The sequence below is a fragment of the Chenopodium album genome, chromosome 26 (assembly GCF_948465745.1).
Source record: "Chenopodium album chromosome 26, dcCheAlbu1.1, whole genome shotgun sequence".
Classification (NCBI taxonomy): Eukaryota; Viridiplantae; Streptophyta; class Magnoliopsida; order Caryophyllales; family Amaranthaceae; genus Chenopodium; species Chenopodium album.
Genome location: NC_137859.1, coordinates 916,123 through 943,290, shown reverse-complemented (window position 1 = coordinate 943,290; position 27,168 = coordinate 916,123). Strand labels below are relative to the sequence as shown.

Below are 27,168 nucleotides of genomic sequence, written 5' to 3'. Positions count from 1 at the left end.
TCAAGACGACATAAGAGCCAATTAAGCAAATTAACTTGAGTGTGTGTTATGAGTGAAATTACTAAGGTTTAAGGGATTAGCTGACATGAACGACTCGACATGATACAACTTGTGGGTTGGTATGTTTATATGTTCTCTTTTTTTAATGAAGGACACAAGCTTGCCACAATATGATACGCCATTTTTTTTTAACTCTTTGTGGGCATGATCCAGTTAAGTACAAGATTTGCTAGCATAACATGTAGACCTACATGACTTGAGTTGTGCCCATCTTTAGGGTTTTCAATTGGATGTATTGGCCAATAATTAAGTGAGATCTATTTGTGGGTCCCATGTCATTTCTCTACACCATTGGACACAAGAAAATATCAACAACAACATATACAATGACATAGATAATGATTGAAGCCTAATATCAAGTTTTTTACTCACTATTACATTACTCTATTAAATACACTTTTAAATTATGAATTCTTATTATAAAATTGTGGTATTAACATTACTTCATTCTTAGTACTATAAAATCTCAAATTATGACACAAAACATAAGTTTTCTTAAATTGTGTGTTGAATCTACTGTTACAATTGATAAGAAACATAAAAAGTATATGAAAAGCATTAACAAGTGTTATTAAATATAAAGATTACAATCAATGAAACATTTTTAGTTAGGAAGTCACAAGGAAATGACTTCCCACTTATTACATATTTTGTACTCCATAATTCTTAATGACCAAGTTATATCTATGTCGTATAGAACTTTCTAACCAATTTTATTTAGTCATAAGGTTGACCAAACATCCTCAACTCAAATTTGTCACAATCTCTTAAAAAAGAAAATAGTTGACAAATTTGACATAGTTTTCTCAAAACCTTCATTCCTTAATTTAGTAAATCACCTTCAAAGGGCTTCAACCAACTCGCCATATACTTGTATATTCTCGATAGATTATTTACAATTTTGCCATTTTATAGTTTCAATTCCAAATTTTAGGACCAGTATCAATCAATTTCAAGTCCGGTTCCTAAAATTTTGACCGGGTATCGGTTCGCTCACCCCTTTTACCAGCACCTAACCCACCGCCCACTCGGCCCACACCAATACAATCAACACAATCCTCATTTACGCGCTACTCTCTTTCTTCTTTATTATCCCTTTCATTTCCAATTTCTTCCCCAAATTGAAAAAAATGTCTTCATACAATCCCTCAGCACCTCCAATGCCAAATCCATCATCTTCATCTTCTTCATATAATCCCAGTAATTACAACTCAAAACCCAGTAATTATAACCCTAAGTACAATTACCCAGAACCAGCACAAAGCTACCATGTCAACCACCAATCATATCCTACTCCAAATCCCACTTCCACTCTTCTTCCTTACGGCGGTGGAGGCGGCGGAGCTCCGAGTTATGGGTCACCGTACAGCCCGTTTCCACCGGGTACTGACCCGGAAATCATTCGAAGTTTCCAGATGGTAGACCGGGATAATAGCGGTTTCATCGACGATTCTGAGCTTCAAAACGCTCTATCTTCTAGTTATCATCGCTTCAGACTTAGCACTATTCGTCTTCTTATCTTTTTGTTCAAGAACCCAACTGAATTATCTGTGAAAATTCGTATGTTTTTCATCTTTTTTTGCATTGCCCACCAAGTGTTTGTTGTTTTGCTTCAATGAAACAAAGTTTTTTTGTAATTTGTTATTTTGGGTGTAAAGATTTCACCTTTTTAAGTATTTAATTTTGGTTAATTATTACTATTGATGTATGTCTATGCTAATGGGAGTTGAATGGCTGATGTAGGTCCTGGTGAATTTGCTGCATTGTGGAGTTGTCTAGGTCAATGGCGTGTAAGTTAATTTTTTCTATAATTATAAATACATGTGTTTTCCAGCGTAATTTGTTGCTTAAGGTGCTGATATATAAGTTGCAAAACATGTGAACTAATAATTATTAAAATGTAGATCATGTTTGGCCTTCACAAACAATGTTTAGAGCAACATAGTGCAGATTAATCTCGATTCAAAGTACTTATTTGTTGAAACTGGATTTTTTGGCCTTTAACTCTTTAGGAACAACGCTTAGAGCAGCACACTACAGTTTAATCAGGATTCGAACTTATTTATTGCAACTGGATTGTTTGGTCTTTAAGAATAATGCTTATTTGTTGCAACTGGATTGTTTGGTCTTAAAGAACAATTCTTATTTGTTGCAACTGATATGTTTGGCCATTAAGAATAATGCTTATTTGTTACAACTGGATCGTTTGGCCTAGGATGTATGAATGCTTATGTGGTTTGTGTCTAGTGATGTGGATGTCATTGAGATGTTGGCAGCAAATTTGATATGAACGGTATGAATTTTTCTGCTTTCAGGCAATATTTGAGAGATTTGATAGAGATCGAAGTGGAAAAATTGATTTGGAAGAACTAAGGGATGCTCTTTATAGTTTGGGATATGCTGTTCCTCCTTCAGTACTTCAACTTTTGATCTCCCGTTATGACAATGGAGGTGGCCAAAGAGTTCGGCTTGATTTTGACAGCTTTGTTGAGTAAGGCTTCTTGGCACTGACCACTAGTGTATTTCCTCTATATATGTTGGCTTCTTTCTAACCTTGAATTTTGTTTGTTGTTGGATTTGCAGGTGCGGAATGGTTGTAAAGGTAGGAATATAATCCCTTCGCTTTTGTTTTTCTTAGCTTTCTTACTTAAGGACACAATGTCTACCAGTTCCGGGAGCTTGAACAGAGTTCTTGCAATGAACAATGATGATTTGATTTACCACTAATATTGTATAATAATGCTGATAGCTGACGTCGTTTGAGTTGTTTATCATAGTATTTCTGAATACTCAAAGGTTTGCATTGTTTCTAATTACAGGGTTTGACGGAAAAATTCAAAGAGAAGGATTCAAACTACACTGGTTCTGCGACAATCACCTATGATGATTTCATGACAATGGTTCTTCCATATCTTGTAACTTACAATTAATTAAATGTACTTCATGTTGTTGTATTAAATTTCATGGAGCTTGTGATGTATATGTGTTATTTTCTTACTAGAATCTTTGCTGTACATGGAGTTAGGTTATTTTAGGCAGATTTTCATTAGTTATTTTTTTTTATTGTAAAATTGTGAACCTGAATACTACGTAATAAATATTCTGGGAGACCACCTTGCTGTATCAGACTCTGAGTTGTATGTACTGTAGGAGTTTATAGGTATTACGCAGCGGAAATAACATATATGAATCATATTCAATAAAGTACATAATCCCAAGAATCACATGCATAACACACAAGACACATAATCATACCTTTGAAGCGTGAATTCCACGAAGCTATTCGACAGGCAAATCAGGGAGAGAATAGAGCCCCAAGTGTTGCTCCTCTACTTAGTCCACGAGATTCGAACGAGCCGTCCACCAATACTAGATTGGTCGAGTGATTGAGGAAAACCGCGATCACCACCTTTTCGGACAACCGACCACCGCACGAACCACTACCACCACGAGACACCACCGGCGCCTAGGAGGAGGAAAGAGCCGTGAGAGAGGACTTTGAGAGGGGTTGGGTTTCGTGTTTGCTAATTCGGGTTTGATCAAAAGATCAGTAAAATTCTTAATTGCAAACCTAGGCACCTAGTCTATTTATAATCTCATTATAATTAGACTAGGGCTCGAAGCCCAAAACCCTCTTCTAATCCCCATATGGCCGGCCACCTAGAGTGATGAGGCCCATGATGGGCCTCGTCCTCTAATGCTCGATCTAGCCCCTTTGTGTGATCTTATAGGATCCGTCCAATTGGGCTTTGGCCTATTTTACTAGTCCAAAGATCGTAAGTACCTCTAGCTATGGCAAAACGACGACCCAAATGTCCGGACTTAATTATCTCCATAATTTGATCCAAATATATATCTAGTAATTGCACACGACGAAGACATAACTCCTTCAATCTCCCATTTGTCTGAGACAAGGGTGCAATATTCAAATTCCTTAAGTCAATGTATATGTCGGTTTGATAATATGATTGCATCACATGTCGAGATCATATTAATCTACAAATCGTTTCTTGAAATCTGAGTTAGGATTACAAAACCAAATGATTATTGAGTAATGCATTTGAACGCGGCCACGTATTTTCTGAATTCTCCCTCTTCAAGCGGCCATGACACATTTCCTAATTTAATAGGTAGACTCTATCCAATCTTGTGGCAACAATCCTCCCACTCAACTTCTGAAATGACCGGGAAACACCCTTTATAATCTCCAGTTACGGGCAGACGTTTGAGTGTACCACAGCCATAACATCCATTGAATGAAATCAATGTTCCACTCATATCAAAGGAATCCACTAATATATACGGAAGCTCTATACTTGAACTTCAAAGTAGGTCAATAGTTCGATCATGCATCATTCATGCATATCCAAGTGATTGACCGAGCATCACTATGCCCCTATAGCCCATGAAACTGCGCTATCCAGTCAATCTTACATGCTAGTCCATTCATTGAAATCATTTATGTCCACTTTAATGATCGAACTAGGAACTTAAATAATATATGAATTTTGTTCACCTGTGGGGTTTCATTCAAAAGGTCATCAACCTAGTGAGCCCATCAATTCATAATTATTTTGGACATTTTATTTAATTTCAAACCATAATTAAATAAGAGAAATAATAATTTCTATTTTAAACATAATTCTGCAAATTGATGTATTTTCTTATGTAATATGTTTTCTTAAACATACACAACTTAAATTACATAATTTGCTTCAATCCAAGACTTTAATATGACTTTCATACCTTTGTCTATGGAAGGGATTTAGTGATTTCTCACTCATAATAAAACTTTGCAGAACATGACCTCCCGCTGGTCAATGATCTCATAACTGAGGTGATATCTCATATCCTTTTGTTTGGATTTGTGATGTGACCCTGGCTCCTTTGTTCTTGGGCAAAGGTGACCCTTTAGTCACATGACATTTTAATCCGAACTTCCTCTAAAACTATCCGACTATAGCTTAATACACATATTCTGACATTGAGCATGCAATAGTGCTCTGCTTTGAACTCTTCAAGCTCACTGTACTTCTCCATACTGACAAAATTATGCATCTAGATCAAAATCTATAGTCATCTTGCCTATTTGGGAAAAACTTGCATCTGTAAAACCTTTTGACAACTTGTTTATCTTTAACACCATAAACTAGAAAAATTCCTTTAGTGCTTCTCAAGTACTCAAGGATTTGTTCTTGGTAACTTTCCGTATGCTTATTTTGTATTTGCTTGAAACTTGCTACACATGCACAAGTCATATGTAACAACTTGCTTTGTACATTTCATGGCACATGTAATGGACCCTTTTGCAAAAGCATAAGGTGCACTACCTTTACAACTCAACTCTACTAGCTTTTAAAGCACTGAGTTTTACTGAGTGTATAACCATGAGACATGGGAAGAGATCCTCTCTTAGAATCTTGCATCTTGAACTTGTCAAGAACCTTATTAACATAAGTCTCTTGATTAGGTCCAGTCATCCTTCAAGATTCACTTTGTGGATTTTGATTCCCAATATGTACTCAACACCTCCTAAGTCTCCCATATAGAAACGATCTTTCTAACCATTGCTTGACTCATTCAAGCATTGATATATCATTTCATATGAAAAGTATGTCAACTACATACTAGACTAAGAAGACCAATTGCTCCCACTAAACTTCTTGTCTCTACAAGATTCCTTTTCATTCTTCCAAGGTAATCAAACTGTTTAATTTCCTAATGAATATTCCAACTCCCTGATGCTTACTTCAATCCATAAATGAATTTCTGAAGTTTGCAAAACTTTCTAGGAATTTCTGGATTTCAAAACTCTAAGGTTGTATCATATACATACCATCCATCAAGAACATTTCATGAAGATGATTTTGATTTCCATAACTAGAAATAATCCGAATAGGTTTACATAACTAATAGGTTTGACCCCATTTGTAAGACTATCATGGACTAGCACATCTTTACAGATATGGAGTCCATTCTGGATTTCTTGGCTTTAAACCACTTTCTGAGTTGGCACTTGTCCAAAGCTTGCTTGTAGGTATGGATTCCAACCATTCCAATAAGAAAATTTTAGAATCCACCTTTACTAGAATTCCAACAAACTGTTTGTTTTGCTCCTAAGTAACCTACGATGGGTATGAGCAACAATAGAATTATTCTCTTCAACTCTTTGAAGCCTTTTATTCTAGTAGGACGATAGAAGTCTCGCTACTTGAATTAGCTTGCTTCGACACATGTTTTATCAAATTAGCTGATTTCATGCGCCTTCGTCTCTGATGTAGTGTTATCCACATCCTTTTGTTGCTCGTCTCGAATCTCATCGAGATCTAACTTTACTCCCACTTGTCTTTGTAGGAAGACATTTCTTTCTATAAAGACACTATCGCGAGCAACAAACAATTTGTTTCTACGCGATTGTAGGAATAACACCTTTGATTTAGGGTTTATCTTTGTAAAAATTTTACATAGATTTCATACTCCCTCAATCCTGTTTAGAAAATATTACTTTGGAACATTTCCAATCCATAACTCTTATGACATCTTTCTACTGCTTTGGTTAAGTTTCTGTTTAGTATATTCGCAATTGTTGTTGTTCTAATGCATATCCTCAAAACGATATTTGTAAATCATTAAATCTTGGATCGAACTATGGCAAGCAAAGTTTGATTCCTGCTTTATACATACATTTTAATTGTAATGTTCCTGGATTGTGAACTAATTCAACAATTCCTTTAGATGATCATTTATTTTGAGTTAAATATTTATCACAACAATCATATTGTGGTGCTAAATTGTTTATCTCAAATTAATTTTACATTTTATTTTGGAATTTTGAACATTTCAATGATTCCAACCTTTACTTCATTAAGTAATTATCGACATATTTACTTAAATCGTTAATAAAAGCAATGAAATAGTTAAATCTCTTGCCAATTTTGAATTTATGGTACACTCTCATCATATGTTTGTGTTCCAAAAGGTCATTTTAGCTCTTTTACCCTTTCAACTAAAAGGTAACTTGGTCATTTTACCTTATCAAGCATGACTTCTAATTCTCAAGTGATTCATAATCATATAAGAGTAAGAGTCCATCCATAACTTTGGATGTGCAAATGGTTTATGTGACCTAACCTTACTTTGTTATAAGTAAGTTTGCTTTGAATCATCTAAATTTACTTTTGTGTTCTACTTATATCAATGTCATAAATAAAATTAACTCATATCTAGCAAAATGAAAACAATTTATTACCTTGGTCATGGATCAACATTTGTCCAAGCCAAGTAAAACCAAATCAGTATTCAAAACAAGAAACTGAAATATTGTCTCATCAAAAACTGGAAATAGTTCTAAATGTCATGATAAACTAATCAGAAAATAAAACTATGAAGCTATCTCTGGCCACTCAAAACTTCTAGTGCACCTTCAAGCTCCATCTCCATGCTAGCTTCACTTGTTTGCAGTTCCTGCGCAACATCATAATGTTAAGCTCTGCAACTTGGTATCACATACCTTAGTGAAAGTTAAAATGTTTATAGCATTATACCTGAGGTTGATGCTCCATTTTTCTTCTTGGGGTAATCAAGGTATTTCTGGCAATTGCGTTTCCAATGCCCCTTCTTCTTGCAGTAAAAGCATTCACTCTCACTTGCAGCCTCGGGTTTTGGATTCGCCTTAGGCTTTTCAGGAGTCTTGGCAACTTGCTTGCCCTTGCTCTTGGCACTAGCCTTTTGCCCCTTCTTCTTGAACCCCTTTCCCTTTTGAATCATAAGAACTTCCTTCTTAGGTTCCTTAAGGATTTGTTTCTCAGCACTAACCAGCATTGCATGCAATTGATTCATGATCTTTGCATTGGCAGTCATGTTAAAGTTCATGATAAACTGGTTGAAACTTTCTGAAAGTGAGTGGAGAATGATATCTATTGCCAAATCATCACTATATGGGTACCCCAGTTTCTCCATACTTTGAATTAGGCCGATCATTTTGAAAACATGATCATGAACTGTGACACCCTTCTCCATTCTACAATCCAGAATCTCACGATGAAGCTCATACCTTTCAATTCTAGCTTGTTTCTTAAACAAAGCTTTGAGTTCTTCCATGATTGAGTAGGCATCCTGGTCCTCAAAACGCTTTTGAAGACTAGGTTCCATGGTAGCAATCATTAAGCAAGTGATAGGCATAGCTCTATCATGAGCTTCCTTGTGATTCTTGATCTCTGCCGCAGTTGGATTTTCTGGCAGAGGTCCTGGTAATGGGGTATCAATGGCATCCTCCTTACCTTCAAATTTTAGAACAAGCCTTAGCATTCTTTCCCAGTTGGAAAAGTTTTCCCCTGTCAACCTATCCTTCTCAAGGAATGGTCGCAAATTGTAAACGTTGCTGTCATTGTTATTACGGCTACCCATCTATGTCAAAATAAGGCAAATTTTAATAATTATGTTTAATTAAAATTAAAGTACCATAAAAGCATTCATTTGGTAACTTTAAAACACTTTATTCAATAATTAAATGATCCCAATTGAATTTTAAGTGATTCCAAGATTCTTTATTTGTGCAATAATTGACCAGAGTGAGGCCCTGCAATCAACCATTACATTTTCAAGGTGAGTAAACTCTTTACTGATTACAACTCTTATAACTCTTGGTTGAATAATTAACCATCGCATGTTTAATTATTACCCTTAGCTTCAAGGTTCTAAACGCTTTAGGTAACCTTGTTGAATATAACCAATTAAAAGTGTAGAATGAAGTCCTACCCCCACTTTCCCAAGATATATTATGATGCTCTGCTAAGGGCCGACTCATCATAAACGATCGAAGGTTTCGTCGGGTTTTTAATTGGAAAAGCTGCATCAATATTACTGGGATCTAGATTTATTATGTTGTGATTATATTATTTAGTGAATTCTAGCGCATCATCAAGCAACATAAATAAACCTAAACATGCATAATCAACTAATGCAATAAAATATGACATGACATAGTATGGCCCCTTAATCCTAAGAAAACTAGAAATGAAAAATGCTCCCACTTGAATCATCATGGATCTTCATCCACCTTGCTCCTTTGGGCCTTTACTTCATGGGCTTCTTTTGGGCTAACATCATTTAAATAACTATTCTATTTACATTAAATAAAAGTTATAAAAATACTTAACGGTACGCAGACCGTATTTAGATTACAAAAATACATCACGATGCACAAATCGTATTTAAGAATCTATGGGCCATACTAGTCTATATATAGCAACATAATATCATATATTATAAAAGTGCCATATAATAAATCACTCAACATGCTTGTCTAAACTAAAACATCGAATGTTCATAATAAAGTCAACGCATTTCCTAAAATATCTTATATTTTAATCATAATTAGATAATATCATATATTATTCATGACGGTTCATAAAATATCATATATTTAATTTAGTCATGAGATAGAATCAAATCATATTTTAATCTAGAAAGATAAATCATATTTAATCTTCCATGATTATCCTAACTAATTTAGGAGATTCTATCCTAATTACTAGCCAATCAAATAATTTTAAAATCAATTACATCCTAATCTAATTATGGGATAATCACATTATTTAAATCAATTATTATTCTTTTGGAATATGCTCAGAATATCCTAATCAGTCTTATCCATAATTGACCACTTTAATTTAGGATAATTACCAATTTAACAACTTAAATATGGATAATATCAAATATAAAAATTTTTGAATATTTGATTTTATCCTAAAATAAAAGATTTTATCCAAATAAAACCAATTTTATCGTTTAAAATAAAAGATCATATTTTGAAAATATTTTAACTTATCCAAAATAAAAGTGATTCTATCCCAAAATAATTCATAATTATTTTGAAATAATTTTTAAAACAGATTTTTTTTTTTTTGAAATTACCGCAACCACCAACGCCGGCCACCGTGGTTGGCTAGCCGAAGCTAGCCACGGTGGCTGGCTGCCGTGACAGCAGCCACTGCCGCAAAGGGCAGCAGCGTGACAGCTGCTACTGCCGGGGCTGCAGGCCACCGTGCGTGGCCAGCCGAGGCTAGCCACGGTGGCTGGCTGCCTTGCAGCAGCCACTGCCGCGCAAGGCAGCAGCACCCCGGAGCTGGCAGCCGCGGCAGCAGCCGTGCAACGGTTGCACGCTGCTGGCCACAGCCACCTTAGACCGCCGCCCTCCCTTCCCCTCCCTCTTGGACCGCCATCTGGTCGGTAGCCGCCGTGGCTGCGCCACCCAGCCGCGGTTGCCGACCAAAATAATTTTTTTTTTTGTTTTTTGTTTTCAATTTAATTAAAATAACATTTATCCTGGTTAAATTAAATTAGTCCATAAGATTAAAATTAAATCACATTCAACTTTAAAATTAGGGTTCATCATAAAATTAATCCCAATTTAATTCTAACTTTTAAAATTAAATCTATGATCATACATAAAACATTTTTATGCATAAATCAATCCAATTAAAATTATGAAACATAAAACAATTCGAATTAAATCAAAATCAAGCACAAAAATCATATTTTAGGGCTATAAATTTCGGAAAAATTCGAAAATTAGGGTTAGGTGTTTGAAATTTTCGAATAATTTTAGGGCATAATTCGGTCCTTTTCATGGCTATTTGAGCATAATTAAATCGCATTTAATCTATTCCAAAAGTTTAATCACATTAAATATAATAATTGAACCATAATTAAATTAATTTCTCCCTCTTAATTGATTATAAAATTAACGTGGACATCAAATAATCGTATTATTATGATCTAGCGCGTTCATGCAAGAGGCTAACTGATACCACTGTAGGAGTTTATAGGTACTACGCAGCGGAAATAACATATATGAATCATATTCAATAAAGTACATAATCCCAAGAATCACATGCATAACACACAAGACACATAATCATACCTTTGAAGCGTGAATTCCACGAAGCTATTCGACAGGCAAATCAGGGAGAGAATAGAGCCCCAAGTGTTGCTCCTCTACTTAGTCCACGAGATTCGAACGAGCCGTCCACCAATACTAGATTGGTCGAGTGATTGAGGAAAACCGCGATCACCACCTTTTCGGACAACCGACCACCGCACGAACCACCACCACCACGAGACACCACCGGCGCCTAGGAGGAGGAAAGAGCCGTGAGAGAGGACTTTGAGAGGGGTTGGGTTTCGTGTTTGCTAATTCGGGTTTGATCAAAAGATCAGTAAAATTCTTAATTGCAAACCTAGGCACCTAGTCTATTTATAATCTCATTATAATTAGACTAGGGCTCGAAGCCCAAAACCCTCTTCTAATCCCTATATGGCCGGCCACCTAGAGTGATGAGGCCCATGATGGGCCTCGTCCTCTAATGCTCGATCTAGCCCCTTTGTGTGACCTTATAGGATCCGTCCAATTGGGCTTTGGCCTATTTTACTAGTCCAAAGATCGTAAGTACCTCTAGCTATGGAAAAACGACGACCCAAATGTCCGGACTTAATTATCTCCATAATTTGATCCAAATATATATCTAGTAATTGCACACGACGAAGACATAACTCCTTCATGTACTTCGTATTAGATATTAGAATCATTTGATGTACTGCAAAGTTGATTGATAAATAGGAGTTTTCTATCAGAGTTGCCGTTATTCATCAGAATGCGATTTTGAGCTTCAATTGCTTGTCTAGAATAGGAAATTTATCATTCAAGGGAAAGTTCGGAGAATTTCTTTGTTTGATATTAGTTCATTAAAGGGTTACATATGCACAAGATGTGATTCAGCAGTTCATATCGGTATGGCTAGCTACCTGATAAGTTACTCAAGACTTCAGAATTTATCAACAACTTACCAAAAATTATCTACTCTGTAACATACTCTGGTACAATGGTACTTCTATGTTATCCAACTACTATGCACTATTGATTGCGAAGATTCTAATATTACATAATCTCTTACTTACAATGCTGGCGATGAAAATACATGGCCAAATCATCTTCTTCAAGAGTATATCCTATGTTTACCTCTCGCATCAGATTGTTACCAAATATGTTTTCTTTTGGGGCTCCTCCAGCAAATCAGCTGATTCTCGCTTTGTCGTTCCCAAAGATGAAAAGAAAACACATGAATATCGGTAGTATAATTGAACTCAAAAGTGATCTTAGCAACCTCATCCAGGCTAACAGAATATAGCTGGGTCAAGTCATAGAAAAGCTCAAAGCCCTTAACTTTTCGAGGTTGGTATCTTCCTAGAGCACCTTTAATGGCTTCCACAACTGCGTCCATTATATTTGGGTCTAGAAAACTATGAGTAAATCCTGTGTCGAACATCATTTTAGTTGGCAAGACATCATTTTTCATAGGAATCCACTTTCCTGCCAAATATACATTTGTATGGTGAGCCATGTAGTATCGCGAACTATTTAACAAGGCAATTTTGGCACCCATGATCTTGGCTTCTTTGCCAAAGCTCAATATACCAGTGGCATCCTCTTCGCGGGGGAAGCAATGAGAGAATTACGTCACCTTTAGCCTGTCGATCAAGGTTCCAGGACCACGCATGAGACCTGCAACATGACCAGCTAATGACATTTATGCTCAAAATAATGTACAATTTGCAAAGGGGGTACGTAAGTAAACCTAAGGTCTATCTTAGGCACATTGATTTGATAATGCTTAAAGTCGTGTTGTTAGCTGCACCCAAGCCATAGTTGATGCTGTTGAGACCAACTTTTGCCTTTAATAAATCTATGATATTTTCACGTGTCCAACTTTACAAATTAGCAAAAATATACCTAAAATGTTTAAGACGGCTCTAACCTGCAATGCCAGGAGTACTCACTTTAATCCATCGAGGGATATGATTCGACGTTCCTAACCCAAAAGGCACCAACCTCACAGGCTCATTCCCAAACCCAACGTACGGATCTTGAAAGTAAAAAGTCTCGGTACCAATGACACCACCAGAGGTAGTCCCATCACCATATTCGGTATAATACGAGCAAGGCTCCTTTAAGTCCCAGACTAAGTCGAGACACTCATTGTGTGAAGCTCGAGGGACATCTCTACAAATCTCATCTTTACAATTAATTGCTTCATAGCTTTCAGAAGTAAATTGGTTGTAGTATGGGAATGCGCCTTGTTCGTAGCAAGAGTCACATGGAATAGCTTGTACCCAAGTGAGGCTGCTGCCGGTGTCAATTATGAGCTCGGTTTTAAGCATTGGTGAGGATGTGCTATTGCGACCTATTCCAACCGGGATCACTAGTAAGTGTTCATTGGTTGCATATGTATTTGAGATGACTTTCGAGGAGGAGAATGTTGATAATGTGTTTGATGGTTGTATGTTGATGTAACGTTGTCGACGTCTATGGTGTACATGGGTGGAAAAGGAAATAGATGAAGATAATAATGTTGATGAAGATAGAGGAGATTGAAGAGTTCGGGAGAAGGTGGTGGGAATGAAGATGAGAAAGAAAAGGATGGTGAATAAAGTTGGGAAAGCCATGAAATAAGTTTTTCATAAATTTTTGTGTGTCATTAGCTAGGTTTCTTTGATTTTGTACGGTATAAATATAAATGTTTAGTTACATGGATTTTCATGGATGTGCAAGATTATGATGACAAAATCAAATCTCAATTAGGGTCATGACCTTGGCTTTGTGAATAAAGAATCAATTTAATGATTATATGTACATTAGATAATCTGTATTCTAAATCAATAATCATATACTCCCTCCGTCCCAAAAAGAATGACCCATTTGGCCAAAACTTTGTCCCAAAAAGAATGACCCATTTGCATTAAAACACCCACCAATTTGCTACAATATTTGTGCAAAATTAACTTCCCCATATAAAAATTTGATTTTCCATGTTATTTTATTACTTTCTCTCTCTATTTTTTTACAAATCTCATGTAAATTTATGTTTCCAATATATTTTTACTTCTTTTTACTTAACTTCCTTAATACCCGCGTAATCAACCCAAATGGGTCGTTCTTTTTGGGACAGAGGGAGTACTTCGTACTTCATTTGTTATTTTACGATGTATGGTCTGTTGCACTTCCCAATTGTAATGAATTGTTTCCTAATGTATTACCTTTAGCTAATTTAATTGAAATGAATCTAGGCATCTTTGATTAATTGCATGAGAGAAGCATGAATGTTGAGTTATTGCTTATAGCCTTATAGGCTAGGTAGGTACAAAATGTGACAAACATGTTTGTTTGGTTGGATTTGGTCAAATTCCGGTTTAATCTAACTAGTTATTCTGATTTTGGTTCTATACTAGGTAAACTTACATACTCATGCATTTCGTTCTCTTTGTTAAATTCTACTTCGAATAACGTTGTTGATAAAAAAAAAACAAATACATGGCCAAGTCATGCTTATCAAGTGTATATCCTATATTCATCTCCTGTCATTAGATTGTTATCGAATTCATAAGTTGAATCCAAAGATGATAAAAGAGCAATTTAATTCTAATATAGGTGACTTAATCATATAATTTAGAATTCATGATTATGGGGTTGCATGATTTTGAGCATGATTTGTAATTGTTATTATCAAAATTACAAGAATGATATGATTTCCGTCTATGAGTTTGGACTTGGATACGCGCACTTTAATCTGAACTTTCCCCATATTTCTATATAAGTACGGGTTTACAAAAGCTATGATAATATTTGTATCACTTTACACCATTGCTAACCTTTTTGTCAAATGCAATTGTTGAAATACTAACATCCGATGAACTTTCATTTACATTTCTTGTTGTAATGAATCATTTCAAACAATGCTGACGATTGAAATACATAGCGAAGTCATCTTTATCAAGTGTATAACCTATATTCATCTCCCTCATTAAATTGTTACCAAAAACATTTTCCTCTCCTTTAACAAATCCTAAGCAAATCAAATTAATTTCATTAAATCGAAACCAAAGATTATAGGAGAAGAGATCAATCCTAGTTGCATAGTTAAACTCGAAAGTGACCTTAGCTACCTCATCCAAACTAACATAACTTAAATCGGTCATGTTGTAGCAAAGCTCATTATCACCCCATTTCTGAGGTTGATACTTTCTTAGTACATTCTTGATGACACCAACAATTGCATCTACTAATTCAGGGGTTAGATGAGTCCAACTAGTTCCCGTGTCAAACACCATATTCGCGGGCAAGACATAGTCATATTCCACCACAACGCGTTCTCCTGACACGTACAAATTTGTCAAGGGTGCCTCATAGCGTTCAGATTCACCATCTAAGGCTAATCTAACCCCCTTGATTATAGCTTCTTCACCGAAACTCATTATGCCAGTGTCATCCTCTTCGCGAGGAAAACAATGAGAGAATTTCTTCACTCCAAGCTTATTGAGTAAGGTTCCATATCCGCGTGCAAACCCTGCCACTCCCGGAGAAGATAACATTCGGCTAGGAAAATAATTTGACGTACCAACCCCAAATGGTACAAATTCCACAGGCAAACTCCCTAGCAAAGACGCGTCTAAGAAGTAAAATGTCTCGGTACCTATGACACCACTCGAGTTAGTCCTATCATAATATTGTACATTATAGGAACAAGGCTCATACAAAGGTTGTGGTGAGTCACTACACCCGGCATGAGCCTCATAAGGCGCAATTTGACATATTTCATCCGCGCAATAGACAGGATCAAAGGATTTTGAGGCAGAGCTATTGTAGTATGGGAAGTCGCCTTGTTTGTAACAAGAGTCACAAGGAAAACCTTGTAGCCAGGTGAAGCCACTCGCGGTGTCAACCATAAGCTCGGTCATAAGCATTGGTGATGATGTCTTATTCCTGCCTATCCCTACCACCATCATTATTCCACGGCCAGGGTTTGGGTGTACATCTAAATGAAGATTTGAAGAGTAAAAAGTCGACTTGTTTGATGAATGGTTGATATATCGAGGTCTATTATACACTCGGGTGGAAAATGATATAGGCTCTTTGTTATAAGGATTTGATAAATTGGGAGAAGATAGGTAGGGTTTGAGAGTTTGTGACATGGTGGTTATTGGGAGGCAGTTGAGAAAAAGGAGGATGGGAAGAATGTAAGAAGTCATGGATTAAGCTTGAGATAAAATTTTGTGTTATTATCAGGAATAACTAATGATTGGTATGTAGCTTAATTATAGCCTTAGATATAAATTTTGCAATAAAGTAGAATTACAACATTATATTGGTGTGTACAAAAATACAGGGGACATAGTCATATATAGGGCTTAGATATCATGATAATGGGGTTGTATACCTTAATCTTAACCAATTTTGTGTATGATTTGTAATTATCTTAATTAGGATGAACACTACTACCCAATCTATTAGAATGGAGTTAGGAGTATGATCATACATTTTCTAAAGTTACTCCATATTCTAGCTACTTGCAAACAACTTATATTACTATTTCGTAATAGATATATCGAATGTGAGACTGTCTAATTTCCCCTATTTAGGGTCATTCCCATTAATAGTGTTTACAAGAGGATTCCAAAATGAATTACATACAGCAACATAATATTTACACAAATTTTATATTGATTATCTTTACATATTCTCTATGACCGAAAATTAAATTAGTTTACTCATTAAAATTGACTTAGTAACACATTCCTCATTTCTCAAGATGCAATTACTGCATAAGTTGAAGTCGGGCCGGTGTTAAATTTCAAAATGGTTAGCCCAAGATAATATGAAGAGGCCCACTGTTGGTATAAACTGTCTTTAATGGCTTAATCACTATTCAGTACAGTATGTAGTTTATGTCATCAGTTGCAGATTTTCTTATTCATAGAATCCAAACCAGATTTTTTTTTAGCAAGAAACATAATTCCTACCCTGGTTGTCATCAGCTTTTAATGAATTGTTTTTATGTGATGCATTATTAGAGGTGACGTGTGTGATGTAGACCCGTATAAGCTGCATGAATTCTGCTTTAGACCAATCGGACAAAATGATTTGTTAATTTGGTAAGACCATAACATAAGATAAGAGGCGTTATTGTAATAGCTCAAGCATCTTATGTAATAGCACTAGCATAAGTGACTATTAATTTCGATTCCATAGTATGCACGGATTAGAAATTTAGAAGTACATGATGCATGTGACTAAACATGGGCACGGAACGTGCCCGTGCCGCCGCGGGCCGTGCCGTGCCGGGCCTGAAATTGGCACACCCCAGCCCACGGCACGTGCCTTGCGGGCCGGGCCGTGCCGGGCCGCGGGCCAAACCGTGCCACCCTTTTTTTTTTTAATAAATGAAAAAAAAAACGAATTAAACAATATATATTTTTTTTAGTACAACTTAATATATGTGATTAATTTATGTTTATGTTAATGTTAATATATTTTGTTTTCATTTTTTGAACAACTTTATTTTAATTTAGGTTATATAAATTATTTATCTAATTAATAATTATGTTTAAGTTTATTTAAACAAATAAAAACAATTTTATTAATTTAGCAAAAAAACAACAATGCATATAATAAAAAAAATACGAGTGCGATAATCTGAAAACACAAAAAAATTGAAGAATAACTTATTTTATTATATGACGGGCCGTGCCTGACCGTGCCGGCGGGTCGTGCTAGCGTGCCGGCCACCGTGCCACGTGCCGTGCCCGTGCCAAAATCCAGAAAATTGTTCACAGCACGGCCCACAGGTGGGCCGCCGTGCTGTGCCGTGCCGTGCCGCCACCCGTGCCGTGCCGGGCCCGTGCCGCCCGCGTGCCGGCGTGCCCATGTTTACATGTGACCATTATTCATCCCTAAATACATTGCCTACAATGCACATGCTACATTATTGAAATCCAAAATTCAAGGGAAGTACAGTGAAGACACTTCATATGCTTAGCACGTGCGCTACTTGTCAACCAAAATTATAGCATAATTCAAACCACATGTTTGTAAGTTTGTAACTCTTGTAAGACTAGTCTTGTTAGTTGTTACTCTTGTATTATACGGAGTAGTTACCAATTTTGTAGTCAAACTAATTTTAAAACTTCAGGTGATTTAGATTTTCCAGAAATAATTCTCTGTTATTCATTTTATTAATTAACATTATCCCATAATTAAGTTTTACTCAAACTCTGGCTTAGCTCAAATTTCATAAAAAGTCCTTCAGTAAGATTCCTTAAAAGTTACTTCAATCGTACTAGTACAAAGTAGATTATTTTTTAATCAAGAAAGAAACCGAGCAAAGCTTATTAATGAAGATACTCGAACCTAATCATCCTTTCGGTTTTAAATTAGCCGTAAACAGCTGGTTTATATCTGCTTAATTGTCTAATAAAAGCATCCTTTTTCTCACTAATCAAAGAAAAAATTAAAGCTGGTTATACAAAGTAACTCCCACTAGCAGAAATTGTTCAAAAAATATACAGTAGAATTGAAACCTTAGATCAGATAATAACAACAAAATTGACTTTACCAATAAATAAACCACTAATTTTCTCATTAATTAACTTAACTATTACAAGTATCAAAAGATGTAAGATTCTAAGCTAAAGGTAAGCTTGGTGTCATAAGATGACTGCCAAAAGAATTAATCTGCTTATAATATATGTTAATGACACTATTACTACTAACATAAATCCTGCAATGTCTGCATTTCTAATTAAGGACCTTATTTTAAATGTTTCAGTAAAATAATGTCTGCTAATCTAAGCTTTCTGAGCAATGAATCTGGTGATGAACTTCAAATAAAAAGAAGGAAAAAAAAAAAAAAAAAAAAAAAACTGTTCTGCACTTGTTAATTCACATGTATTGGAAATTGTAGCCTTCCTCTACTGTACTCTCCCCTGCATATGTACAAAAAAAAAAGGACAGTTTAATTAATGTTTAACAAAAGTTAATGAAGAAAGATTAGAACTTTGTATATGTTAATTTACTTAAAAGTACATACAGTAATTGATTAATATGATCTAATCGATAATTATTAGAATGCATCGAAATCACGAATCAAGCTCGAAGAAACAAGAAAAATCAACATTTGCAACAATGAAGCGCGAATATACAACTTAAGGGACACATACATCATCAAGTTGGATGAATGAAAAGGATTAGTTCACTAAATATCATTATCAGTTTATCACATATCATCATGATAATTAAAACTTTTCACTAAAAGTCTAAAAGAAAAGCATCTAATTTTCTTACTAGGTAGGTGATTCAAGGCTGCTCAGAAAGATATGTTGCTGCTATTTTTCTTTTTTTTTGGTCTGAGAGTCATTATCAATGTGGGGGGAAAAATCAGACCATATGACAGTGGTATACATACGCTAAAGATTGGATTTTGATTCTTTTGGGTTTCAGTTTGATATGGCAGCTAACTGATTAGTTGTTGCATTGGTTGCTTTTCATACCTAGGTAAACGCCAATCGACATGTAACGTGTAAAGCAAAACTAAACAACCCAGACATCATCATAGGGTGTCTTCTTTAGGAATGTTCGGAATAGGGTTGATAAGTTCAGGTAAGGTGACAACAAAGGCAAAAATCCTCATGAGTCATGCCCAATTAATCTAGACTTGGGATATACTCGAAACTAGAGTTGATTTGATCAGATCCTAAATCGAGCCTTTATCATAATTTAATAAGTTGATTGACAATTGACTCAAAAACGACTTGAAACCGAATGACCTATTTGCTCTAGGTAGGTTTATATGAATTAGTAAGTTCTATCAACATCTATCTCTTGTGACATCATACTTTTGACATAAATATTATTATTCATAAAAAGTTTTAACTTACTATATTGCCTCGGATCCAAATAGACCATATACAGACAGGCAATACAGCCATATATGTGTTAATCTTATCCATCTTGCTAAAGTGATGGAAGGAAAAGGAATTGAAACTTTTTTCAATGACAAAATATGGGCTCCCACCCTTAATCCATTTGATGTTGATATCTAGCTACAACACCACTAATTTAAAAAGTGGCTCCAGCATAATTTGATGTTACATGTTTATTCACTTGCATGATTTAATTAATTAACCTAAGGAAAAGAAAGAAAGGTACATGAACTTCCTAAGGTTGATATTGGTTCATTGAAGATTGTCCTCATTAAGGGTTACATATGCTTGTGGGTGGTTGGTAATTATTTTCCCTTTTGACAAATTAAACGATAAGATAACGACAATTTTCATTATTCGAGTACAAGCTTGAGAAAGATTGTGATAGCAATGACATTTATTTAATGTTAAAGTTATTCTTCCAAATTTTTGTACAGAAATAACACTATTGAAATGACTGGGATTTGCATTATCAGAATATTCTCAATTTATCATAGACTTTTTGGAAATATGATGATCAAGACTCGGAAATTTAGGATTTTGAACATGATTTCATCAAACCCAAAACGTGCATAGTTTTAAAATATAGCTGAAAAATGATTCGAAATAAAGGTCAAAAACAACTCGAAAAATCTATTTGTAATGAACCCGACTTTACCCGACCTAATTCAAGTATTCAACTGATTTGACATATCGACTTTAAGCTATACTCCATAAGAGATAAGAGAAGCTAGCTTAGCTAGAATGAACCACATTATATTCAAAGGGTTGGCATCCACCTAAGGTTGACAAGGCAAATATCTCTTTTAGAAAAAGAAGCAAAAAGGTCAAGCCAAAAAGGTCAGCTTCTGATATAAAATTTCACAAAATCAAAAGCCACAGAAAAAGAAAATAACTCCTAAATCACATTTTTTTGTGTTCAAATTTGGCGATTAGGGAAAAATGTATTCATATTAGGTTGTGGTTTTAAATTCGGCGAGTTCTTTGGAAATTAATACAAGTATCATGAAATTTAGCAAACGCGACAACAGATAGATAGTGATACAAGGATGTCTCTTTCCAGTCACAAGCCATCTTAGACTTTAATTTATGTTGAAGACAGGAGAAATTCAATCATAAAAGAATTCTCATGCATGATTGCATATGGTGATCAAGACACGTTTAATTTATTATAGGGAATATTTATGGAAGTTTCATTACTTCGTATTATTAATGATTCCAAACTCTTTATGATAAATGGTAATACACTAACATCAAATTTTCCAAAAGAACAAAGAAAGAAAAAGATGCTGGAATTTTCGCTCTGTACTCAATCATTTATGCAGGTATGTCGTATAAGGCGAAAATTATCTAAATGAACCTACATATTTTCCTAAGCTAATTTTTCTGTATTATAGCGTGTAACCTGAAAAGTCTAATGAACAATAAATTTTAATTACATGATTCATAAAATTGAAACTAACATTAACATTCTTCTAGGAATCCTATGTATGAATGATGTATCAGTGTCACAAAAAGAATGAAAGTCTTGTTTAAAGGCTTAAAAATGCATAACAAAGTCTTACCTTTCTAATAATGCCATCCTCCTTCCCCAAATTTAGTATATAACGAGATGTAAAAATTCCTCAAGCAAATATGAAAATCGCCGTAAATAAGCTCAACAAAATTGTGAATTTACACACGTCCTGTAAAATCAGAAATATTTGTGTTAGAAATTTACTTGATTATCCAAAGATTTAATTTGTCGTATGCATGATGCTTGTACTCATTTTCAATAATTTAGGTAATTCTTCCCTATCCGAACTAACTATTACGGAGTACTAATCAAACAAATTTTGGCAAAAAAATTGATTTATAACCAATTTGATTGCCCGTAATTAGTATTTCATAGTACAACGCTCCCCAAAATATGGACATTACGTATTATGATGTTACTCTTACCTAAAACCACCTAATCATAAGGCCCATGTACAAATATATCTAATCACACCATATATTATGTCACATACTACGTATGAAACAAATAAAATCTATGCATAATATCTAGCAATGTACAAAAATGTATGCACATTCATAACAATTAATAAATTGCATAAAATGAAAGAAAATTAGCTTACCAATAATGATCTCTTTTGATATCCAGAAGAAATGTAAAATTGTGGAAGATAACTTCTTTGCAAACCAATATTATAAACAGGGCTACCATTTGGATAATATAGTCCATAATTTCTTTCAGAAGAAGGTCCAGGCTTCAAATTCTCATTGAAAAGAGCAAAAACATATACTGTAATTGGTACATCAGGCCTACCAGGGGTACCCTCTTGTTTCTCAATCTTTTGCAGCAAATTACCATTATAGGTTGCTGCATTTTGGACTGTGGCCCCTACCTCATTCGGGTCACCCTTCGACGGCCAACCCGTTTCTGATATTTGGACCTCAATATCGGTATGACCCATTTTCTTAATAGCCGCGTAGATTGAATCAAGTTGTGCATATAACATGTTGTCGTAATGTAGGTTTGTGACAGGGTCGGTCATACCCTGGTTAGGCCTAAATAGGACATAATCCAAGGATATTTCATTCGGGCTGCCCATGTAGGCGAAAAATGGATATACATTGATAAAAAATGGGGAATTGATTTGAGATTGGAAATTCAACATGGGTTGGAGATATTGGGCCAACTCGGGTTTAAACGACCCGGAAGACGGAGGGAAAGAATTAGCCAATATGGCTGTGGAATGGGCAGTTGTGACAGTTACTTGGTTAGTTAAACCAAGAGTCTTAAGGGCTGAATATACACCTTTCATAGCAGGGAACAAATATGACATTAATTGTGTGTCACCCCCACCTAAAACTTCGTTACCTACAACAATGCATGTAATTTTGGTTTGGCTAATGTAAGGTTGTACATGGGTTTGTATCCAAGCTTGGGCCTTAGACGGGTCGGTCATGTTTTGTAGGTATTCGCTTCCTAACCCGATTGTGAATTGGACATTCGAGTTAGCGAAGGCCATAAGGACATTCGGGTCAGCATCGTATAGCTTGACCCGACTTACTTGAATGGATTGTAGTAGGATTGCTACTCGGCTAGGGGAGGGCAAGTTGTTGGCTATTTGCCCATAGTTAATTCCCACTCCTAGCTGCCCATCAATTCTTAAAATTGATCCTGCAATCAAAATACAACCAATATTTAATTATTTTCAAGGGTTCCTTAATATTAAAATTGATTGATTGATATGATGAATGGGAGGAATAACCTAACGCATTATGTAACTCAATCTTGACAATTAAGCTACAATCAATTTGATTCTCACTCAATGATTACTCAAAAGACGCATTTTTAGGTTAAACCGTCTCACGGCCGTTATTGTTACAGAAAAAGTAACCACCATAAAGGGTGGAGAAAAGCTACTCCGTACTATTTACAAAGCACTTATACACGAATATTACAATAATATTTCACATATAATGTGATATTGTTGCAAATAAAAGTGTTCTCTTATTTCCCCGTATCTTTTCTTACTTTTTTATTTTTTAACCATTGCATAGTGTGTAAATTCCGCATATTTTATTAGTTTGGTCAAATAACCATTTTTTATTTTATTTTTTTCCTAAGCAGGAACTTTTTGCATAAATAAGTAAAACCTACAAAATGAGGTAAAAGGGTAGGTACCAATTGGCAAACTGGGAAAAACTAGTAACAACTAATATTGAATAAAGTTTGCATATGAAACATTTCTTAAAATTGTCAGCTAAATTCCATATTTCATAATCAGAAGAGTCACAAAAAGATGATTCAGATGCTGGCCTAGTTGTTTTCTTTCCTAAGCAAAAATTATTGACAGAATTTCCAGGAAAAAAAAAAAAACAGAGACAGACGACCCAGAAATTTAAATATTTAACTAGTTTGAATAAATTGCAAATCAAACTAAATGAAGTTAATGAACATTGACAATAGCAATTTTTATCTGTGTACTAAAAGAAGTAAATTTCCCATCAATCTTAAATGAACAAAAAAAATCATTAATATGAAGTGCCCTGTTTTAAAAACATGACTTTTCAAATTCATATGGACAAACAATATGATGCTCGAGATTAAATCCCGTCTACATCACTATCTTTCGGATTTTATCAACACTACAAAAGGATATAAAGCTAGAAAGTAGTACTCGTAAAATATAAAGAGTGATGAATACCTGAAATAAGGAAGAAGAAGATGAATAATGAGGAATAATTAGCCATGGCAGATCTGATAACAACAACCATAAAAATCTGTGCCACCCACTTCAAAATTCACTGTTATATCACCGCCTTTATTAATTATCACCTTAATTACAAATGTAATTAAAGAACCTTCAACTTCCTCCGTTAATTAAAATGAATAATGGGAGAAAGAAAGATGTACGACACACATTTATTATCTTTCTTTCTCCACTGTTAATGGGAGAAAGAAAGATGGAAGAAAGAAGAGGAGGATGGTGTGGGCGCAAGAGGAGGAAGTTGCGCACCCTCTTAAATATAATTATATAAATATAAATATATGAAATATGAGTATGAAATAATGGACCACCAACTGTAAATATGGTAAGTTGTGGATCTTGCAATAATGGGAAATGTGTAACGTATACAAGGGAAGAGGGAAGGTTTCTTCTACATTATTTACTCAACGTTCGTTTTATAGCCTCTTTTATTTATAGAGATGCCAAAAGTTTAGTTTGTTTCTTCGACATTTACCGACATATTATGTTGTTTTATTGTTTTTTTATTGCAACTAGATATTGTATCCCAATTTGCATTCTTGCAAGTAGGGACTTTTAGTTCTTATGTGTGTGTGCTCCTTTTTTTTTTTTTCTTTTTTTTTTTTAATGATATGGGTAATCTTGTTATCCAATGTTTTTGGTCAAATAAGTTTTTTAAATTAAAGTTGGATATGTAGTATTATGATTATGAATTAGGGTGGTTAACTGATCTAAACATGGATCATATCGAACACTGAAAATTTGAAAATTCAAGATTCTAATGAATAATAAAAACCAGTCTAAAGTTTAGACGGAATACGAGTGGATCGCTTTTGGACCTTTGTTAAAGAAATAATTACAACAATAATTGTACAATGCCTTTCTTTCAACTTAAAAATTGATCCAGTCAGGAAATACTTGAGTCCACATTTTAACTTCACACTTGCGTTTTAAATGTCCCTAATTATATATGCATGGTAATGGTCAATAAAATATGTCACGATATTTTCCTTTTTTGTGAAATCTTCATTAGATTTTTTATATATATAAATAATTGATTATTAAAGATATTCTATTGTGTGCATCTGGATGATTGGAGTATCTCAATAATAATATTTGATTGGTTGGTTGTAAAATTATAGTCTCGATATATAAATGATCCACAAATAAAATTAACGATCCAAAAAATAAGTCGAATAGAACAAAATCTTTAAAATTCAAGATAAACATCAGACTAGATAATACCTTAGAACTTGAGTTGATTAGAAGCATTATTAATAAGGATCTCACCCAATAATTACTAATAAGGATATATACATGCCACATTGATTTGTGCAATCGTATCATCACCATCATCATAAAAGTATATGGAATACCAACCACCAACCACATAACATAACACCAAAAATTCAGGATTATTTTAAAAATGCAACGATGTAGGCATGTAGCGCGTTAGTACTTCCTGCGCAATTGCACCGGCTACACGAGTACGCGGCTCCACCCCATAAAAATGTATGTCGCGTTATAAACACAATAATGACCCAATTTGTTGTTTCATGCCTTCTAAAATAGGTTACTAAAACATATGATTGCTAAGACGAGTGGCCAATTTTATGGAGAAAGTGACAATTCTTAACTCGCCTATCCGTTTTATGTCGTACGTTCTTCCACCTACATGTTTGCAATTAATAACGATTCAAGGTGTAATTCTAATCTTCAGATCAAACCCTACTTATAGTATTGTCATTCATGATATAATGACATTATAAATTAAGATATACGAGTAGTTTAGTATTACACTTTTTCATATAAACTAGCTAAAAACTATAAAGTTTGTCAATTATATGCAATCAACTCTGCTATCAAAGTTGTCAAAAAAACTCTGCTATCAAAAGAATAATGTGGCAAATTTCATGCGAGTTAATGTGATACATATTCTATTTACTCCGTATATATACTCGAAAATCACAAAATTGATTTTTCCTACTATAAACATTTTAATAGACTAAATAAATTGTTGTTTTTGAATTGTAAGCATGCATGGTCTTGAAATATTTTTAAAATATGTAGTAGATGCACATATATTTTATCCATATACATGGTATTATATTACATTAAAAAATTAAAATTGAACATGTCTTGGGTACCGCCTAGTGTAATCAATATATTGTATTGTATTGTATGATATGTGGCGCTTTAAGAATTACAAGTGGCTCGTTGTTTTCATGGTGACTAACAAGGACCCTAATACGCTCTTGGAGACTATTTGGGTGGGTGCAACCATCCAATATGCTTTTAAACAGTCAATTTACCCGTTTAAAACTTGCATCGATTTCATGAACTCAAGCCTACCACAGACATTTATGACAACATAAAATGGTCATATATGGTTCCAAACGGCATTATATGACCCTAGATGTATCTCCTACAATCTCAAGACTTTCGCCATCAGGCCCGTAACATAAAAAATTCCTCAAAAAACGTGGATAATAGCCTTCAATTTTGGAATTTTTTGAACTTTTTTCGCCCGAAAATAAAAATTGCCGAGATGTTTCCCATAGTCCCTAATACCCTCCGGAAGTCCAATAAGGTGGGTGGAATCATCCAATATGCCTTAAAGCGGTCAATTTACCTGTTCGAAACTTGCACCGATTTCGTGAACTGAAGCCTACCATGGACATTTTTGACAACATATAATGGTCATATATGGTTCCAAACATCATTATATGACCCTAAGATGTATCTCCTACAATCTCAAGACTTTTCGCCACAAGGCCCCGTAACCTCAAAAATTCCTCAAAAAGCGTGGATAATAGCCTTCAGTTTTGGAATTTTTTTGACCTTTTTTTGCCCGGATATAAAAAATGCATAAATGTTTCCCATGGTCCCTAATACCCTCCGGGAGTCAATTTGGGTGGGTGGAACCATCCAATATGCTTTGAAATGGTCAATTTAACTGTTCGAAACTTGCACCGATTTCGTGAACTGAAGCCTACCACGGACATTTTTTACAACATATAATGGTCATATATGGTTCCAAACGTCATTATATGACCCT

The 27,168-nt window shown here is 34.8% G+C and overlaps 3 protein-coding genes across 3 annotated transcripts; 1 reads left to right on the top strand and 2 right to left on the bottom strand.

The window, feature by feature from the left end:
- Window positions 1–1,111: 1,111 nt before the first annotated feature.
- Window positions 1,112–3,186, top strand: LOC145618027 (putative calcium-binding protein CML48). The gene is made up of 5 exons (XM_081672803.1): window positions 1,112–1,620; window positions 1,804–1,850; window positions 2,376–2,551; window positions 2,644–2,662; window positions 2,880–3,186. The coding sequence occupies exons 1-5, from the start codon at window positions 1,191–1,193 to the stop codon at window positions 2,988–2,990; spliced, it is 783 nt and encodes a 260-aa protein (XP_081528929.1). The 5' UTR covers window positions 1,112–1,190; the 3' UTR covers window positions 2,991–3,186.
- An 11,652-nt stretch (window positions 3,187–14,838) lies between these two features.
- On the bottom strand, window positions 14,839–15,897 carry LOC145616112 (aspartyl protease UND-like). Its single transcript, XM_081670819.1, has one exon. It carries the CDS (start codon window positions 15,895–15,897, stop codon window positions 14,839–14,841), a length of 1,059 nt encoding a protein of 352 aa, XP_081526945.1.
- Window positions 15,898–18,496: 2,599 nt separating this feature from the next.
- Window positions 18,497–24,531, bottom strand: LOC145617544 (glucan endo-1,3-beta-glucosidase 14-like). Its single transcript, XM_081672254.1, has 4 exons — window positions 24,069–24,531; window positions 21,990–23,038; window positions 21,438–21,557; window positions 18,497–18,876 (listed from the first exon to the last, which is right to left on the bottom strand). The coding sequence occupies exons 1-3, from the start codon at window positions 24,136–24,138 to the stop codon at window positions 21,498–21,500; spliced, it is 1,179 nt and encodes a 392-aa protein (XP_081528380.1). The 5' UTR covers window positions 24,139–24,531; the 3' UTR covers window positions 18,497–18,876; window positions 21,438–21,497.
- Window positions 24,532–27,168: the final 2,637 nt, after the last annotated feature.

What these genes read in the sequence shown, in the direction of transcription:
- LOC145618027 (XM_081672803.1), top strand. Translation starts at nt 1,191, where the DNA reads ATGTCTTCATACAATCCCTCAGCACCTCCAATGCCAAATCCATCATCT. An exon ending in TGAATTATCTGTGAAAATTC is followed by an intron (nt 1,621 to 1,803) that starts GTATGTTTTTCA and finishes TGGCTGATGTAG; the next exon opens with GTCCTGGTGAATTTGCTGCA. An exon ending in GTTGTCTAGGTCAATGGCGT is followed by an intron (nt 1,851 to 2,375) that starts GTAAGTTAATTT and finishes TTCTGCTTTCAG; the next exon opens with GCAATATTTGAGAGATTTGA.
- LOC145616112 (XM_081670819.1), bottom strand. Translation starts at nt 15,897, where the DNA reads ATGGTGGTAGGGATAGGCAGGAATAAGACATCATCACCAATGCTTATG.
- LOC145617544 (XM_081672254.1), bottom strand. Translation starts at nt 24,138, where the DNA reads ATGGTTGTTGTTATCAGATCTGCCATGGCTAATTATTCCTCATTATTC. An exon ending in CTTCTTCTTCCTTATTTCAG is followed by an intron (nt 23,039 to 24,068) that starts GTATTCATCACT and finishes TTTTGATTGCAG; the next exon opens with GATCAATTTTAAGAATTGAT. An exon ending in ATCAAAAGAGATCATTATTG is followed by an intron (nt 21,558 to 21,989) that starts GTAAGCTAATTT and finishes CTGATTTTACAG; the next exon opens with GACGTGTGTAAATTCACAAT.